Source organism: Emydura macquarii, unplaced genomic scaffold, assembly GCF_026122565.2.
Source record: "Emydura macquarii macquarii isolate MOO-44397 ecotype Brisbane River unplaced genomic scaffold, CSIRO-AGI_Emac_v2 contig_383, whole genome shotgun sequence".
Lineage (NCBI taxonomy): Eukaryota > Metazoa > Chordata > Testudines > Chelidae > Emydura > Emydura macquarii.
The window spans coordinates 6,206,876-6,223,853 of NW_027130520.1; the positions used below are offsets into that span (position 1 = coordinate 6,206,876).

The following is a 16,978-nucleotide window of genomic DNA, read 5'->3' on the forward strand; positions in this document are numbered from 1 at the left end:
TCAAATAACATTTACACGTACAACAAAGATATACATGCAAATTTTCTTGAGCAGTTTCAGAAGTCATTTTTCAAAATTTGGCCCTGAAATTCTCATTGTTTTTAGTTCTTTATAAGTCTGCAGTTCAAGGTGTTGATCCTGCAAGCATGTATGCGCTTAATTTTACACACATGAGTAGTCCCATTAAAGTCAATTTATTCTCTAATATCCTATTTTTCTCTTGCTTTTATTTTAAAATGTATAGTCAGTGGGACTTCTTACATGCTCAATGTGCATAAGTATCTGCAGAATTGGGCATAAGAGCAAAGAATCTTATAGAAGGGGGGGTTGATTTTTTTTTTATTGCTAAATAATAGTAAATTTGAAGTTCATCAAAGAATTCTATAATCACACGTATAATCTTGTTCTTCTTTAGAGCCATAGCACTGACTTATCAAGAGCATCTTGGGGTGACATACTTAACTCTTACGGTAGACCCCAGTCCTCGCATAATTATCCACAACAGGTGTTCTGTCTCATTGCTTATCAAGGAAAACATCAAAGGTATGGAATTTATGTTGCAACACAGTAATGAGAAGCAAAGCATTGTCATAATAAAACCATTATACTCTTTATTTCTACTGTAATTTTTAATTCTGTATGTGCAGTAGTTATGACTAGTGCTGGATGGAAAAAGGTAATTCCATTTTATTAAGGATTGATGCCCAATTTTTAGTGAGTTAGACATTGTAGTGCGCAGTGTTGCAATGCCTAACTGATTTAGGATCCTATGCCTATGTCCCATTTTCAAAACTAAATTAGGCATTTGGGAGGCTAAATCTCATTGCAATGAGAGATAGGCTCCGAAATCAGTTAGGCATTGCAATGTTGAGTGCTGCAATACCTAAATATCTTTAAAAATCTGAACCTTAGAGATTTCAAACTCCTGGTTTCATTTTGATTCAGAATGACAGTCTAAAATTTTAAATTCTCCACAAAATGGAATTACTGTTCTTTGTCCAGCTCTACTGGGAGTCCCAGATCTGGAGCAGTCCACCTCATGTGTTGCTTTAGAGCTGGGGAGCCTACAAGCCTTCAGAGTCTGAGTTGTCAAGAAGCTAGGAGTCTGGGCTACCAAAGAGCTGCAAGCCTGGTAGCCAGGGCTTCCAGGCTCTCAGCTCCCCATCAGACCATCAGGTGGGCTTCAGAGGAGCTAGAAGAATGGAAGCCGGTCTCCCCAGTAACCTGCCTGTGGAACCAGGTGGACAAACTGGCAGGAATCCAGGCAGGTTTCAGTGGAATTTATTGAAATTGACATGGCCCCATGGAAAATTTGGATTTTAACCAGTTGACCAAATTCTGACAAAAACGGTTTGTTGAATAATTTTCAATCAGGTCTAGTTATGACAAATTACTGTACTCAACAATAGAATAGAAGTTTTGGGGGGAAAAACCTATTTTAAAAAACATAAACATAAAAAGACAAAAGTAAGCTTTGTTTGAGTTTTGATTCTGTTGTAAGTACAAACATTTAAAGAGCCTAATCTACATATTTTGTAAAATTTCAGAGACACCAAAGTTTGAAGTTTATTGCAAGAAGATTCCAGCTCAATGTTCTATTCATCATGAGCTTTATCATCAACTCTCCAGCTACCCAGACTGCAAAACCAAAGACTTGCTGCCCAGCATTCTTCTGAAAGTGATGGCATCAGAAGAACTTACTAATGAATGGAGTGATTTTGTGGATATTAATAATCAAGGAACACAGGTAAATCAGTAAAAAATATTTCTCAAGTTAGAGGGTAAATGTCTTTAAAATGTGGGATAAATGGCCTGAACCAGGCACGCAGTAATAAGTAGGCAGCTCCACATGCAAAGGCAATTTCACATGGAAATACATTTTTTCCATCATACTCCTAGGGTTTTTGCATAGAAACTGCCCAGATGAGTATAGTCATTTTGCTTTTGTAATTTACAATAGTAGAACTATGTTCTGCATCTGCACAGAACCAAACTACATGCTAAACATGTAATTACCTTTTTCATGCGTGGCCTTATTAGTTGTGTTTTCTATTTAAATCCTAGGAGCTCTCTCCAAGCCTGTGTTTACTGAAGTTTTAGATCCTGCCTCAGTGGAAGGGACTGAACTAAATGACCTATCAAGGTCTCTTCCAGTCCTACATTTCTATGTTTCTATTATTGATTACTTTCTCATAAGCGAATTAGGGAAATATGGACAGTATGAAATTACTGTAAGGTGGATATACATCAGTTGAATAACCATACTCAAAGAGAACTTATCAATGGTTCACTGTCAAACTGAGAGGATATATCTAGTGAAATCCAATGGGGGTCTGTCCTGTCAACATTTTCATTAATCATTAATGATTCATAATAATCAATAATGATTATGCTTATAAAATTTGTGGATGACACCAATTTGGGAGGGATTGCAAGAATTTTGAAAAACAGGATTAGAATTCATAATGATCTTGACAAATTGGAGAATTGGTCTGAAATCAATGAGATGAAATTCAGTAAAAACAAGTGCAAAGTACTGCACTTAGGAAGAAAAATCAAATACAAAATGGAGAATAACTGGCTAAGCCGTAGTGCTACAGAAAAGGATCTGAGGGTTATAGTGGATCACAAATTGAATATGAGCCAACAATAGGATGAAGTTGTGAAAAAGACTAATATCCTTGGGGTATATAACGGAAGTGTTGTATGTAAGACAAGAGATATATTTGTTCCACTTGGTGTTGGAGAGGCCTTAACTAGAGTATTGTGTCCAGTTTTGGGTGCCTCACTTTAACAAAGATGTGAAGAAATTGGAGAGAGTCCAGAGTACAGCAACAAAATTGATAAAAGTTTAGAGAATCTGACCTATTAGGAAAGGTTTAAAAAACTGGGCATGTTTAGTCTAGAGAAGAGAAGACTGTGGTGGAAAGTCTGTTCTAAGGGCTGTTCTAAAGAGGACAGTGATTAATTGTTCTCCATGTACACATAAGGTAGGACAAAAAATCATGAGCTTAATCTGCAATACGAAAGATTTCGGTTAGATATTAGGGAAAACTTTCTAATTTAAGAACTGGAATAGGTTATCAAGGAAGATTGTGGAATCCCTGTCATTGGAGGTTTTTAAGAACATGTTAGATAAACAGCTGTCATGATGGTTTAGGTTTATTTTGGTCCTGCATCACCATGGGGGAATGGATTAGATGATCTCTTGAGGACTCTTCCAGGTCTACATTTTTATGAATCTGTTATTCTTGGATAGCTGTTTTTAACTATATATATGACAAAAAATACAAATTTTCCCGTTTTAAATTATGTCACTCCTTTTTGATCAACATATTCATACTCCCAAAAGCTTTGCTTTGAAATTACGTGGTCTAGACACATCAATCTTGAGAAACTCTGGCCTCCTGAAGCAAAAAATGCAAGATCCAACAGAGTAAATTCCTCTCGTTTAGTAACTTCACTATTCCAGCTTCCTTGTCCTTCCAAATCCCACAGGACCCATCATTGTCATTATCCCTATGCAGCTTCATGGGAATGAAGTTTATGTGTATACGAAAGGGGGTGTTATTTTATTCTTCAAATGGTTTTTCTCCTGTTTTGAGGTAAATGAAAGCTTCCTTGCCTGAGATAGTTTTTTTAAACGGGAATTTTTCCATCTTTGAAATCATTAGCATACATGGAATCAACGCAAACAGCTTGGCCACTTAAAAAAATCATAGTAGTTTCAGATGTTTTCCTTTGGGACCACTCACAAAATGTTCTTGATTATTGACTGGTATGTTAATTAGCAAGTAGTTCAATTGAGTTCAGTGAGCCAGTCAGGCAATGTGATGTTTTCAATTCCAGTCATTAATATTATGCCAGTCCAGTGTTCTTTATAAAAAATCAGGTTCCAAGAAGGAATTAGATGTTTTGACAGCATTTGGAGATCATATCCTAGTATAAGAATTCTCTCCAGTTAAAAATTCTGACACTTCAGACCCTCAACTTGATTAACTCAAGCATTAAGAGTCCCTTTGACTTACTTGTACGAAACATCTCAATTTCTTGGACTTTCTGAATCCATGGCATTGAGGATAATAACAAAACTTTATTTGCTCAATAGTGAAGTATTGCTTGAGAAACAGATTTTTTTTTAAAAATAGATCAATCCAAGATTAAACTTTGTAGTTGTTTATGTATTATGTTGGTATTTTTGTGCGCACAATATAACTACTCCACCTTAATTATCTACCTTAAAAATAAAGAGATGGCAGCAGCTCTCTTAATTCTGTCTCTGTAGAAAAATATTAGATGTTGTTGCTGACTTACAGCAGCTGTGTTCTTTAATTTCTGTGATTATTTAAAAACAACGAGAGTCCTGTAGCACTTTAAAGACTAACAAATTTAATTTCTGCAGGCATAAGCTTTCATGGGCTCTAACCCACTTCGTAGTTTCTTCAGTTTATCTAAGGGCTTGTCTACACAGCAAGTTACTGCATGGAAAGTCAGGGTGTGACTCTACAGCTCAACATCTCGCCATGCTGGAATGTCTCGTGCACACTGCTACACTGCACTGAAAGTCCTGGAGTGCAAATTAGCATATGATTACTTGAAAGCATAGCATGGCAAGCCACAGTCTGAACTTTCAGTGCACTGAAGCAGTGCCCTCACAGGATGTTACTGTGAAGCCGTAGATTCACACACAGGCTTGCCACACTGTAACTTGCCATGTAGAAAAGCCATAACTCTCACAGTTTTATCATGAGGCTTGTGATATTTGGAGTTCTTATTAAGGGTCGAGTGATTATGTGAGAATCACAGGTTTCATTAAAAAAATACATTTCTAGATCTTATGGTTACAGAGAAAAGCCTGAAAACATGTCCAGAACAAACCCTAAAGGTTCAAAATCCAGAAAGCAAACAAAATGCACTCCAAAAATATATTATGTTTTTAAAATCTCATGATTTTTCATCCCATTTCATTATTTTGAGTGGGTCTGACTCACATTTTTAAACATTTTGGGTTGACAATTTTTTCCTTTGATCATCAGAGCATGTTAGACCTTCAACAGTCATATAAAAGCTTGGTAGCATCCGGTTTTAGACTTTTTAAAAGTGTATCAAAGTCCTAATGGAAGGGTTACATTGAGGATTGTTTCTACCATCCCATGTGTTGGGGTCTCCTTTTTCCCTACTTTTCATACAGCCTTTATAGATATAAATGCTTCAAAGCTGCGGGAAAAAACATTCTTCTTCAAGTTCTTGCTCCAGTGTACAAGTGTGCTCACCCGAAGCACCGCCAACAGAAGGGTTTTCCCTCAGTGGTAGCCATCAGGTCGCTTCCGGTGACCCCTGGAGTCACACACTTATGGCGTCAGTATAAAGGGCTCTGCTGCCCCCTCAGTTCCTTCTTACCACCTGTGATGGTTGCTAAAACTACTTCGCTCTTGCATTCTCAAGTACTCCTGTGACATTCCCCTCTGCACTCTGAACTGGTGAATCATTGTGTCACCTCAGTCCCCCACTCCTGTATCTCATCTTACTCTGCTTTGCTGTGTGAACTCCCACTCCTGGGCAGATCACGCACAGCCTCCAGCAAGCAAGGTGCTCCCAACTCAGTGAGTGACTGCCTCTAGCCAGCCACTTATGAGGTTATGCAATGGTACAACCACAGCCAGTGTCCCCAGTCCCAGATACAACCCTAGGAACTGCCGTCTTACAATGTTCAGTGTTGCCACTGAACACTGCAAGCTCATATGTTTGTCAGTTTATCAAAGAAATTGATATGCACCTACCTTGTCACTTCAAATGGAGTCTCTAACACACCTTAAACCAAAGGCACTGCTTTAGATAAAACAAACAAACAAATTTATTCAGTACAGAAAGATTTTAAATGATTATAAATCAGAGGAAAGCAAGATTTGATCAAGAGAAAATAAAAGGCAAATCACATTCTAAACTAAGCTTAACACTTTCAGCAACCTTACAAACTCAGATGATTCTCCCCACAGGCTGACTGGTCTGCCTCCAGCCAGGCTCTCCCCCTCTGATCAACACTTCAGTAGCTTGGTGGTGTTTGTAGATAGAGGTGGAAGAGAGAGAGAACAGAAAAATGTCTCTTCTTTTTAAAATGTTCCTTCTCCCCGCTGGGTCTTCGCCTCCCTCGCTTCAGGGTCAGGTGACAAACAGTGTCCGTATATGGTTCCCTCCATGCCATGAGTCACTGTGGTCCTTGTGAATTCATTTGTTGACATCTAAGCCAGTCCTCTGTTCCTTGAATGCTGAGCTGGGTTGTTCTATACAAGTCCTAATGAGGTGAGAACTGCCCCTCTGCTTAGAGATTCTTGCTTGAGTATGTTTTAAGCCATGAGACACATCTTTGCTAGCGAAGCCTCATAATCATACACATCACATTGCAACCAACATATTGCTATAACAATAATGTTCAGTTTGCTCTGAGCATTCCAAAAACATCTTACATGACATACTTTGCATTAAACAATACACAATTACATTATAAGGGTGAACATGAATGATACACAATTACACCATAAGTGTGTACATTGGGATGCAGTGTGTCACAATTCTCAGTGGAGTTTTTCTAACTTGTTGTATAGAGTTACCGTTATTACAGTTGTTGAATTTTAGTTGTTAGAATGCTTAGTTAGGTTAGCGAACCCCACACTGTGGGACCAGTCCCTGCTTGAGGTTTAAGCCTTGTGGTTCTTGCCACTAGCCTGTGTGGGTGAGCAGCCCCATTCCAGCTGCCTTAAAGTGCCTGGGGGAAGCTCATGTGCAAAAGCGCTGCAGGATCTGCAAGGACCTCAGGCCCCACACCAAGAAAGGCAGGGAAGTGAGACTAAAAGTTATCCTCAGGGAGGCAGCTCTCCAGACTCAGCATTGAGTACTTCAGCTTCTGTCAGGAGCGCCCCGGTGACTATTAAAACTCAGCACCAGTCTCCATCCCTGGCATCAAGAAGGGATGTTGATTCTATCTTCCGGGAGCCTCTGCACCATCCATCAGCTCCGGGGCCAAAGAAGATTGCTCCGGCCAGGCACTCTTGGCCCCACTCTCCATCATCAGTGCCAAAAAAGAAGCAGAGCAAGACAGACAGTGGTTGACTCCTGACCCTGAGGTTGCAGAGAGACTCTAGTAGAATGCAACCCGCGCTAGGCCACTCTGAGACCTCTATAGCCTATCAAGTCCGGCACAGTTGGAGTCCCCGGAGAAACACCAGATTCCTACTGCCCTGGCGATACCTTCAATACCAGAGGCGTTTGTGGCTGTGAGAGACTTGCTGTCTCTTCCAGTTCTGCCATCTCCACCAGCACAGAAGTCAGCAGCAGTACCGACAGGAAGATCTACCACTATACTGAGACTACAGGTGCCTTCAAAAGGGAAACCAGCCATGATGGCTCAGCACCAGTCTCCTCCTCCCTCTCAGCGCCATTCACTGGCACCAATGGCACTGGCTGGCACCACTCCATCTTGGTCTCCAGGAAGGGATTCCTTGGGGATAGACTCAGAGGCAGAGTCATACATCTCCCGCAGGAGTTGGCACCAACACTCCAGCCGGCAGTACACAACAGCGGACCAGAGCCAGGGCTTCCCATTTCCAGAATGGCCACAAGTACAGTGGCAGATGCCAGCACACTGGCCCTTCTGGCATCCCTTGGCGTTCCCCACTGCACAGGAATCACATTCCAAGAGATCATACTCTATGGCCTCAGAGTCTGTAGAGCCTCCTCCACCATTGGAGCAGTATCCAACTCCCGGTACCAAGGCCAGTACCGAATATCAGGACCTGGCACCCATCTGATACTGAGGACAAGGAACTGAGCCCCCACCTGGTACAGGCATCCTCCTCTTCCTCCCCAGATGAGGAGGTCACAGACGTGGAAACAGCATCCTCTCAAGATGATTACAGGGCACATGAGGAACTCCTTAAAAGAATGGCCCAAAACCGGGGATTCAGGCACAGGAGATCAAGGAGTTCTCCCACGCCGTAGTGGACACCTTAACAGCTTTAGGCTCTTCAAGACTGGCATTGCCATCAAACAAGGACATTATGGACCCTATCAAGGCCTGATGGCAAACTCCAGCATCCCTTCAGCTGACGGAGAAGAGATTAGGACAAAAATACTTTGTACGGCTAAGGGATTCGAATTCCTGTACACCCATCTCCCACTGGGCTCTTTGGTGGTGTCAGCAGCCAATAAGTGGGAACGGCAGGGTCTACAGGAACCAAGGCCATGGATGCCAAGAAATTAGACCTCTTTGGCACAAAGATCTATTCAAATGGGGGACTCCAGCTCAGGATTGCAGATCAGCAGGCACTCCTGATCCAGTATGACTTTAACTCCTGGGACTCTATGGCAAAATTTAAAGAACTGATACTACAGAAGTCCAGGTGTGAGTTTGCTGCCATAGTGGAGGAAGACAAGTCAGTTGCAAGAGCATCCATGCAGACAGCATTGAACACAGCAGGCTCGGCAGGCCAGTCCATGGCCTCTTTAGTGGCTATGCACAGAAGCCCTTAGCTTCAAGCCTTTGACCTACCACATGAGGTGCAGCAGATCTTACAATACTTTCCATTCAAAGGGATATCGCTCTTCTCCGAGCAGATGGATTTAAAACTGCACAATGTGAAGTCCCTAAGACTGCATGCACCAGATCCCTCGAGGAAGCACTATAAACCTCAGCCGTCTGCTTGGTTCTTCCCACCTCCTGCCAGGCAGGACTACAGTAGGAGAAAGAGTAGGGGCTTTAGGAAGAGATCTCCGCCCCAGTCTTCATCTGCATCCATGTCTCCCTCCCAGTAGACACTCGGCGGGGTCCAAGGAGGCCTTTTGATGTGATGCTCAGGGGAGACATACCAGGCCAAAGCATGGATCTAGATTCCCCAGTTTTTGTGGATTGTTTACCTCACTTCTATTGGGCATGGGGCCACATTACCTCAGGCTGGTGGATGCTAGACATGATAGCATTGGGATTTACCCTTCAGTTCAGTTGTTTCCTTCCTTCCCACCCTCCCTCTCCATCCCTCTTCAGGACCCTTCTCACAAGCAAATTCTTATTCAAGAGGTGCAGTCAATTCTAAGGTGAGAGCAGTGGAAGAGGTTCCACAGGAGCTAAGGGGCCAGGGGTTCTACTCCCATTATTTCCTAATCCTGAAGGCCAACAGCAGTCTCAGACCGATTCCGGATCTGCGGAAGCTAATCAAGTTCATGAAGAAACTGAAATTCAGCATGATTTACTTGGCTTCCATCATGCCCTCCCTGGATCCAGGGAACTGGTACGCCACCCTCAATTTGAAGGATGCTTATTTTCGTATTGTGATCTGTCAGGGACACAGAAGTTTCCTCATATTCATAGTGAACCATGTTCACTGCCAGTTTGCAGTGTTCCTGTTCAGCCTGTCAGTGGCCCGTCAGTTGTTCATGAAGTCTGTGGCAGTTGTCACGGCCTTCCTGAGGAATCAAGAGGTTCAGATCTACCCTTACCTCGACAACTGGCTGATCAGAGGTCGGACCAAGGCCCAGGTAGAGGGAAATGTAAAGTTTATACTGTCAACTTTCTGGGACTTGGGCCTGTTAATAAATATCCAGAAGTTTAACGTCTCCCTGATTCAAAGGATAGAATTTATTGGGGCTATCCTTGACTCAGTCCAAGCTAGAGCCTTCCTCCCGGAAGCCCAGTTCCAAGTGATAGGGGCACTCGTTGAAAGCCTCAGGAACCACCCTATCACCATGATAAGGGACTTCCTAAAGCTCCTGGGTCATATGGTATCATGCACCTATGGGGTGCAACATATGAATCTACAGCTCAGACCTCTCCAGGTTTAGTTGGCATTGGTATATGCACCGGGCCAACACCACTTGGACACACTAGACACACTTCTCCCATCAGTGATCACTTTCCTTATTTGGTGGCTGGAACTGCTGGCAGTGTGTGCTGGAGTTCCGTTGTCGAATCCCCATCCATCAATGTCTCTCATCACAGATGCTTCGGCGATCCCATGGGCTGGATAGCTCATTTAGGGCCTCTCAGAACTCAGGGCCTCTGATCTCCAGAGGAGTTCGTGTTACACATGAATGTCAGGGAGCTCATGGCAGTTTGCCTAGCTTGCCAGGTGTTCCAAATCCACTTGGAGGGCAAGTGTGTATCAGTTCTCACAGGCAACATGACAGCGATGTTTTATATTAACAGGCAAGGTGGGGCACACTCCTCTCACCTGGGCCAGGAAGCTCTCCATTTGTGGGAATTCTGCATAACCCACTCTATCCACCTCAAGGCCTCCTATCTGCTGGGGTGACAGAATGAGCTAGCAGATCATCTCAGCAGATCTTTCTCCAGCCACCACGAGTGGTCCATCCATCCAGATGTCATGGAATACATCTTCCAGAAGTAGCGGACTCCTCACATAGATCTGTTCACAAGGAGGCACAACTGGAAGTGTCTTCAGTTCTGTTCTTTCCTGGGCCACAGCCAGTGGTCACTCATAGATGCTTTTTCTCCTCCCTTAGACAGGCAACCTCTTCTACACATTGTTCTTTGAGTTGTGTTGCTCATGTCCATTCCAAACCTGCCCAACCCCCTGCCTGCCCTTCTATCAGAGTTAGCCAGCAAGAAGGGAACTGGGGTGGCGGGCGGCGAGGCCCTTTAAACCAGCATCTTGAGCGCATGACTCCAAAAGGCACCAGAGCTGACCCAAAGGATACCACTGAGAGAAAATCTTTCCGCCGGCGGTCTCAGGGTGAGCACACACCTACATTAGAATGAAAATGAACAATATATCTTGAAGAACAACAGTTACGGAAGGTTAGTAACTTTTTTATTCAAGCTCCCTTATTATCTGTGTTTTGAACCCAAAGAAGTCCTGCTTTACATCCCTGTTTTGAAAGAAGGATCATTCAAAATTCTTATAGATAACACCTCAGTGGTATGCTATGTGAATTATCACGAAAGGAGTCTGCTTTCCCTGATGAAAAGAAATAATTTATGTGGAAGACTGAGAGGAAGTAAGTTTTTATTGGAGAGCCTTTCCATCAACTATTAATCTGAAGAGTAGCATAAACAGCTTCACTTAAAGTCCCCACAAATAATCTGTTGTATGAACAACATTTGTCCCACCTTTGACATGTAGGGTACTTCCTGAATCCAGCTGGAAAGTTATTGCACTGCAGAGGTGCAGAAATTCTAAGTGGCAGGTACTTTTAGAACATTCTAATTAAGACATCTTGTCTGTCCCTTCCAGTATCATTAGAAAGATTCATGTTAAGTCTGCAGTGAATCTGAAAGCCTCATCAACACTGGTTTTCCATTCTTTAGAATCTATCTGTAGCCCTGCTTAGAACCTTTCAACCATCACTTAATTCTGTCTCACAAATAGGATCACGCAAGTATACTGGCAAGTGATCTGGATATTGTGCCTGTGACCTAGATATTGAAATTCTAGGGTATATAAATAGTGATTTTTCTTTCAAGGAGCCTTGAGGTTTCTTCAAAACAAATTTTCTACTAGAAAAATGCTAGTACCTGAAATAAGTAACGAGTATGCTATTAAATAACTAGGCATGTTCCTTTTCTGTACAACCCAAGTTTGAACCCTGGAGTTTCTGAGATTTACAGGATCATAAATAATTTCCTTTCTTTATGTCCACTCAAGATATCAAAGTACAAACAGGCACATTTTATTCCTCTAGAAAAAAGTGCTTTACTAATTTACTAAAAGAATTAGTCACATCTAGTATCCATTATCAGAGCCAACTGAGATTGGGATTAAAAGGATACTTGATTGAAATGTACAGAATAGGTGCAGTGAAAACTCATCAGACACTTCTGTTTCATAATATAAGAATAAGAGGATCCTTGGTGAAAGTGAAAGGCTGTACATTTAAAGCAGCTAAATGGAAATACTTTTTTATGTAGTATACAGTTAACCTGTGAATTCATTGACTCAGAAACTCTTTAAAACAAATAATTTAGCAATATATTTGTAATTCGTTTGACAATTGTATGATCATAAATAACATTTTTAAGCTAAGGTAACAATAGAAGGGAAATTAAAATTCATGCTTCCAGGCATAAACTGATCACATTTGGGGCTTGAAAAGGAGCCATCCCTCTCAGCTAGATAGGGGCATTCTAAGGTTATGCAATTTCCTCAGATACAACAAGCTTTGGTTACTGCTAGAGACACAGTACTGGAGTAGATAGACCAATGGTGTGATCTGATTTGTAACAATAACTACAGTTACTCCTAACTCTGGGACCTAAACTTACTCCGAGGGCAGCTAAAAATGATGAAAATACCATGACAGTGATTTAAATGTGTATATAATACCTTTCATCCAAAAAAATCCAAAAGTGCTCTATAAATAGAGCCCCGCATGGATACAAATATGGGGCTCCTCATCCACAGGAATAAACTTTCACCCAAACCCCGATCTGCCCTCCCTCTTTTAGATTTACCCACATCTGCACATCAGCTGTTTTGGAGCCAGCAGCCCCCCCATCAGCTGTTGAGCCCTTCCAACCTCAAACAACTGGTGAACCTGTTGGCCACCGAACAGCTGATTAGCCCTGCCCACGCTCCTAACAGCATCATCGGTTGAGCCCTGCCAGCTGCCTACCAGCTGATCAGCCCTGTCCTCCTGGCTAACAGCTGGTCAGCTGTTTTGGCTGAGCCCTTGGCTAGTAGCTGCTCCAGCCCTGTCCCAGAAATCATGGAGGTCTCGACCTCCATGACCATCTGATCCACAATCTGCAAGAAATGGTCCACAGATATCCACATCCAGGGATGTGGTTATCTGCAGCTATAAAGCAGATATCCACAGATTTGCAGGGCTCCATCTATAAATGTTATAAGCTATGCTAGCTTTTCAAGTTGTCGGGCATCACTGTGTTGTAGGGCATCACGAGTTTGTGCATAAGAGACTGGTAAAGAGTCTTTATGTTCTCTCCCTACACTCTTTCACACCCATGGAAGAATGGCCAGAATCTGTCTTTACATGTGGAAATAATTTTACCCAAAACAGAGATGCAGCCACAACAGAAATGTGGCAAAAAAGTGCATAGCAAACAACATTCCACAAGAGTTTAGGACAGGAGGCTAGGAATACTGTATCCAGTTGAAAGTGTGAGGGAATGGTAGGTGGGTAGAATGTATAGTAATCCTTGAGTTGAAATTAGACTATGACACAAAGCTAACACTCCTGTTCTTGCAAAATGTGCCATAGGATTTTAATGTCTATAAATGGTCAGGACTTCAGTTTTACATCCCATTTAAAAAAACACCACCTTAAGCATAGATACTGTGTTCAAATACCACTGTGATGATTTCAGACAGCTGAATAGCAGAACCATACCACAGTGCCTGGACATTGGTTCAGCACTCAGAATGAAGAGCGCCACCTATTGAATCACGCACACTGTATCACTTCCTTCAGCACCTACTTTCACCTCAGAGAGCTCTCATCCAACAGCTGACCACAGCTCATGTGGTATGTTGAGGTCACAGTCTGAGGCTGTATAGCTGCAAATAATGTCCATTCACGATAGTCCTGCTATTGTTCAATTTTTTGTTCCATAAAAAACAAATTTTGCACTTCTAATGTGGAAAATGTAAACCAGATTACAGCTATAATAACATCAAACTATTATCATTCTTATCTTAAATCCAACAATCACACATAAACTTGGATTCCTTATGAACTACTGGATGTTATTTAATGTTCTCACAGTTGGTTTGTCAACAATCAAGTCACCTCTTCATCAGAGCGGGATACTGAGTTTCCTGTGTTTGCTTCTAATTTTGCCTAGCCAATTCTCTGTTTTTGTATTTCTTTCCTTTGTACCTGACCTTAAGTTTTGAAGAACAGAAGAATCCCTTCTATGTCTTATCAGTAAATGTCCTTGTTTATGCAATGCAGCTTTTTACATTTGGCTTATCCTAAAGATCTCAAGTCTGGAAGCTTGCTTCTCCATGTGTATTATTTCAAGCTACCAACACTATATTTTCTTTGTCTCTTAGAATTAATTCTTTTAATATGGCATTGTGGAGTTCCATGTTTATTGTTTTTCAATGGGTTCCTGGTCAGTGTGCTGAACTTGCGAGTAAAAATACGTTTTTTCTAAGTGTCAGCCCTGAAAAATTCTACCTGAGGATCTGAAACTCAAGCAGGGTTCTTTTCTTCTGGTGAATCATCACCAGCAATAAAGATTCTGGAGGACACATTCTTTGTTACACCTGTGCTACCCCATTATCTTCAAATTAGTCCTTGAGTTTGAAATGTGTAAATGATAAGTCCTGTAATTAGAATTTAGTAAACAATTCTGTTAGCGATGGACAAGAAGGTATAGAATGCTGTCTCTTCTGCAGGGCTAACCAAGTTTGTTGTGGTTTTTCCACACCTGAAAAATATACTCTTTTTTTCTTGAAAAACATGAAAATCTGTGAAGGTTTCATGAAAAAGAAGTACAAAACATATGCTATATGTGATTCACTTCATAAGCACATTTACTTCTCAAACACACATTGCAAATCTGTAAGCAAAAAACAGCAACACAATAATTAAATCCTCAGGCTACTGACTAGTTAATTAGGCCTTCCATACTTTTGTAGCTGTCCTTAGATACTTATATGCTTTTACCAATTCTTTGTTGGTCAGGACATTCAAGTGAATGAAATGCAGACACTGGAATTGTTTTTAAGGGGCAGGCTGCAACTTTATTAACTTAAAACTGGGTAAGATCAATACACGCCTACCCATCTCACATACCAGGCATTTAACTGGGTCTTGTGCAGGGTTACAGGGCTTCCATCAGATAACCAATAACTCAAGGTAGACCCCCTTACTGTTACTCCCCAGGATGTAGCTCACTTCTGAGTCCTTTAGCCCTCCCCCTTCCCTTGCTGGGAGGGATTGAGAGTACCAAGGAGGACCTCAGTCTGTGAAATCTTCAGGCCCCAATACAGGCACAACATCCACCAGCTAAAATCCTAGGTCTCATTTATCTCTAGAGGGAGCTGGCCCTTTTCGTCTTTGTCCACCATGGACACCAAGTGCAACTTTTGACACCTGCATATTGTTGGGACTGGATCAATTCATGTATCCACAGCTGGGCACTCAATAACCATACCAATGAAGACTGGGATTCAGTCTCTTCAATGCAAAGCTATTTATTGGAAAGTGGGTATCACAGACAAACAGAAAAGCTGTACAATGCCTCTCCTTAATAAGCCTCAATTCCCCAAGCATAAATCCTCAGTAACTATGCTGGTCCCACATAGTATCCTGATTAGCAAACAAAGCAGGTATAGACACCAATTCTAGATGGAGACTGTCCCCTTCCTTATTTTGATTCCTTTAGGTACTTGATCTGTTTTCTGAGTCCCCTGTAGCAGGGTCTTGGCTACCCTGACTTTGGTTTTAAAGTCCCTCTTCAGATGTTAACTGGGATGTCTACATGGCATGTGATATTCCCCAGTACTTATACCCTTTTCCCAGAGGGGTCACATGTCCCCAAAATATGCTCTGCTAGCACTTATTTAGCATATCATGATTATTTATGACTTGTTTTTCCAATTAATTTTAGGAGGGACAACAGGGATCGGCTGACATTGTCAAATATTCACCCAGGCACCTAATGTTGTGCTGTTCTACAGTTGACCCAGGTCAGTTGACCCAGGTCAGTTAGTCCCAGATTCACCATTACACACACCCACGTCTATATTCTAGGCGAACTGACCATTGGCTGACCATGACCATTGGTCTGTCATATCAGCCCAGCTACAAACACAGGTGCTGGATAAACATTCATGGCTTATGTCAGTACCAAGTGCAAGTTCTGGATTCTTAGTAATTTGCCATGTAATCTGTCTAATGCTAAGAGGCCTTGCTCCCAGAATCATTTAGCATTCAGACTTACCAAGCTTTACCAGACTTATGTCAACCACCGTGATTTATAGTAATTTAGTACCGACCCAACACACATTCCTGTATTTTATTTTAAAATTATGTTTCTACATCCTAGTATTGGTTACCCCAACTGTGCTACCACAATGCTACAAGGAAGGCAAAAAAACCCATCGGATCTCAGCCAGTTTGTCCCAAAAGGAAAAATTCCTTCCGGATCCTAAAAAAAACAGGAGATTGGCTGGAAACACAGTTCACTGTAGCTAGCGGGAGGGTAAAAGGAGCATCTGAAAAGGCAAGAGGCTGGAGCAGCATGAGGAAAGATTTAAAATATCGGGTGGGGGGTGGAAGACTGTGGGAGTCAATCAGCTACCTTCCTCTACTGGCCGGCTAGTGGGATGCAGCAAAAGCTGAGTGGGAGGGCAGCTCTGGCATATGCTCTTCTCCTTCCTCATGGGAGCAGCACAACTCTTTTCTTGGCCTGACCTTCAACTATCCTCTGACCCAATGAGGTGTGCCAAGACATTCAGGCATAGGCTGTATGACTGCACGAGACGCTTCCCTTCCAGGAACAATATGTTCTTCCTACAGTCTGACCAAATGCTCCCCTCTGTCCCAAGGTATTGGGGGCCGGAAATGTATTTCAGCCCCCTAGCCTATGGTAATATTTTAACCAAACCAATTTGAATGTTCTAAAAACAAGCTCAGTTGATGGTGACCTGGCTGATTAGGCATGTGCATCTTTGAAAAGTTGACGACATTTTGAAATTAGCTGCCTTTTCTTCTGTGAGTTTCCTTCCATATTTCTCACCATTTTGATACAAGTGATACCCTTTGATACAAGTGATACCCTTTCTCATAACCACAAATTTGGGTAGAGAACAGGATCTTTGATTTTAAATGCTAAAAAACTGGAAGGAATTCAGGATTTTGTTCAAATATAACATTAAAGTTTGTAGAAGCATATTTACGCTGTACTTGATTGTTTTAGAGTGAATTGGAGACACCTCCAGTGAGGCACAGCAGTTTCTCTCATTGCATTAAAAGGGTTCTAACTTGCAAAGAGTCTTGA

General features: G+C 42.0%; 1 protein-coding gene across 4 annotated transcripts in view; it reads left to right on the plus strand.

The window, feature by feature from the left end:
* Nucleotides 1–16,978, plus strand: part of VPS13B (vacuolar protein sorting 13 homolog B) — an 819,784-nt gene that overhangs the window by 771,729 nt on the left and 31,077 nt on the right. For all 4 annotated transcript variants that reach the window (XM_067537148.1, XM_067537121.1, XM_067537138.1 and 1 more), the window contains 2 exons: nucleotides 416–543; nucleotides 1,548–1,747. In XM_067537148.1, the coding sequence (XP_067393249.1) occupies nucleotides 416–543; nucleotides 1,548–1,747 (328 nt within the window). The remainder of the gene's footprint in view (nucleotides 1–415; nucleotides 544–1,547; nucleotides 1,748–16,978) is intronic.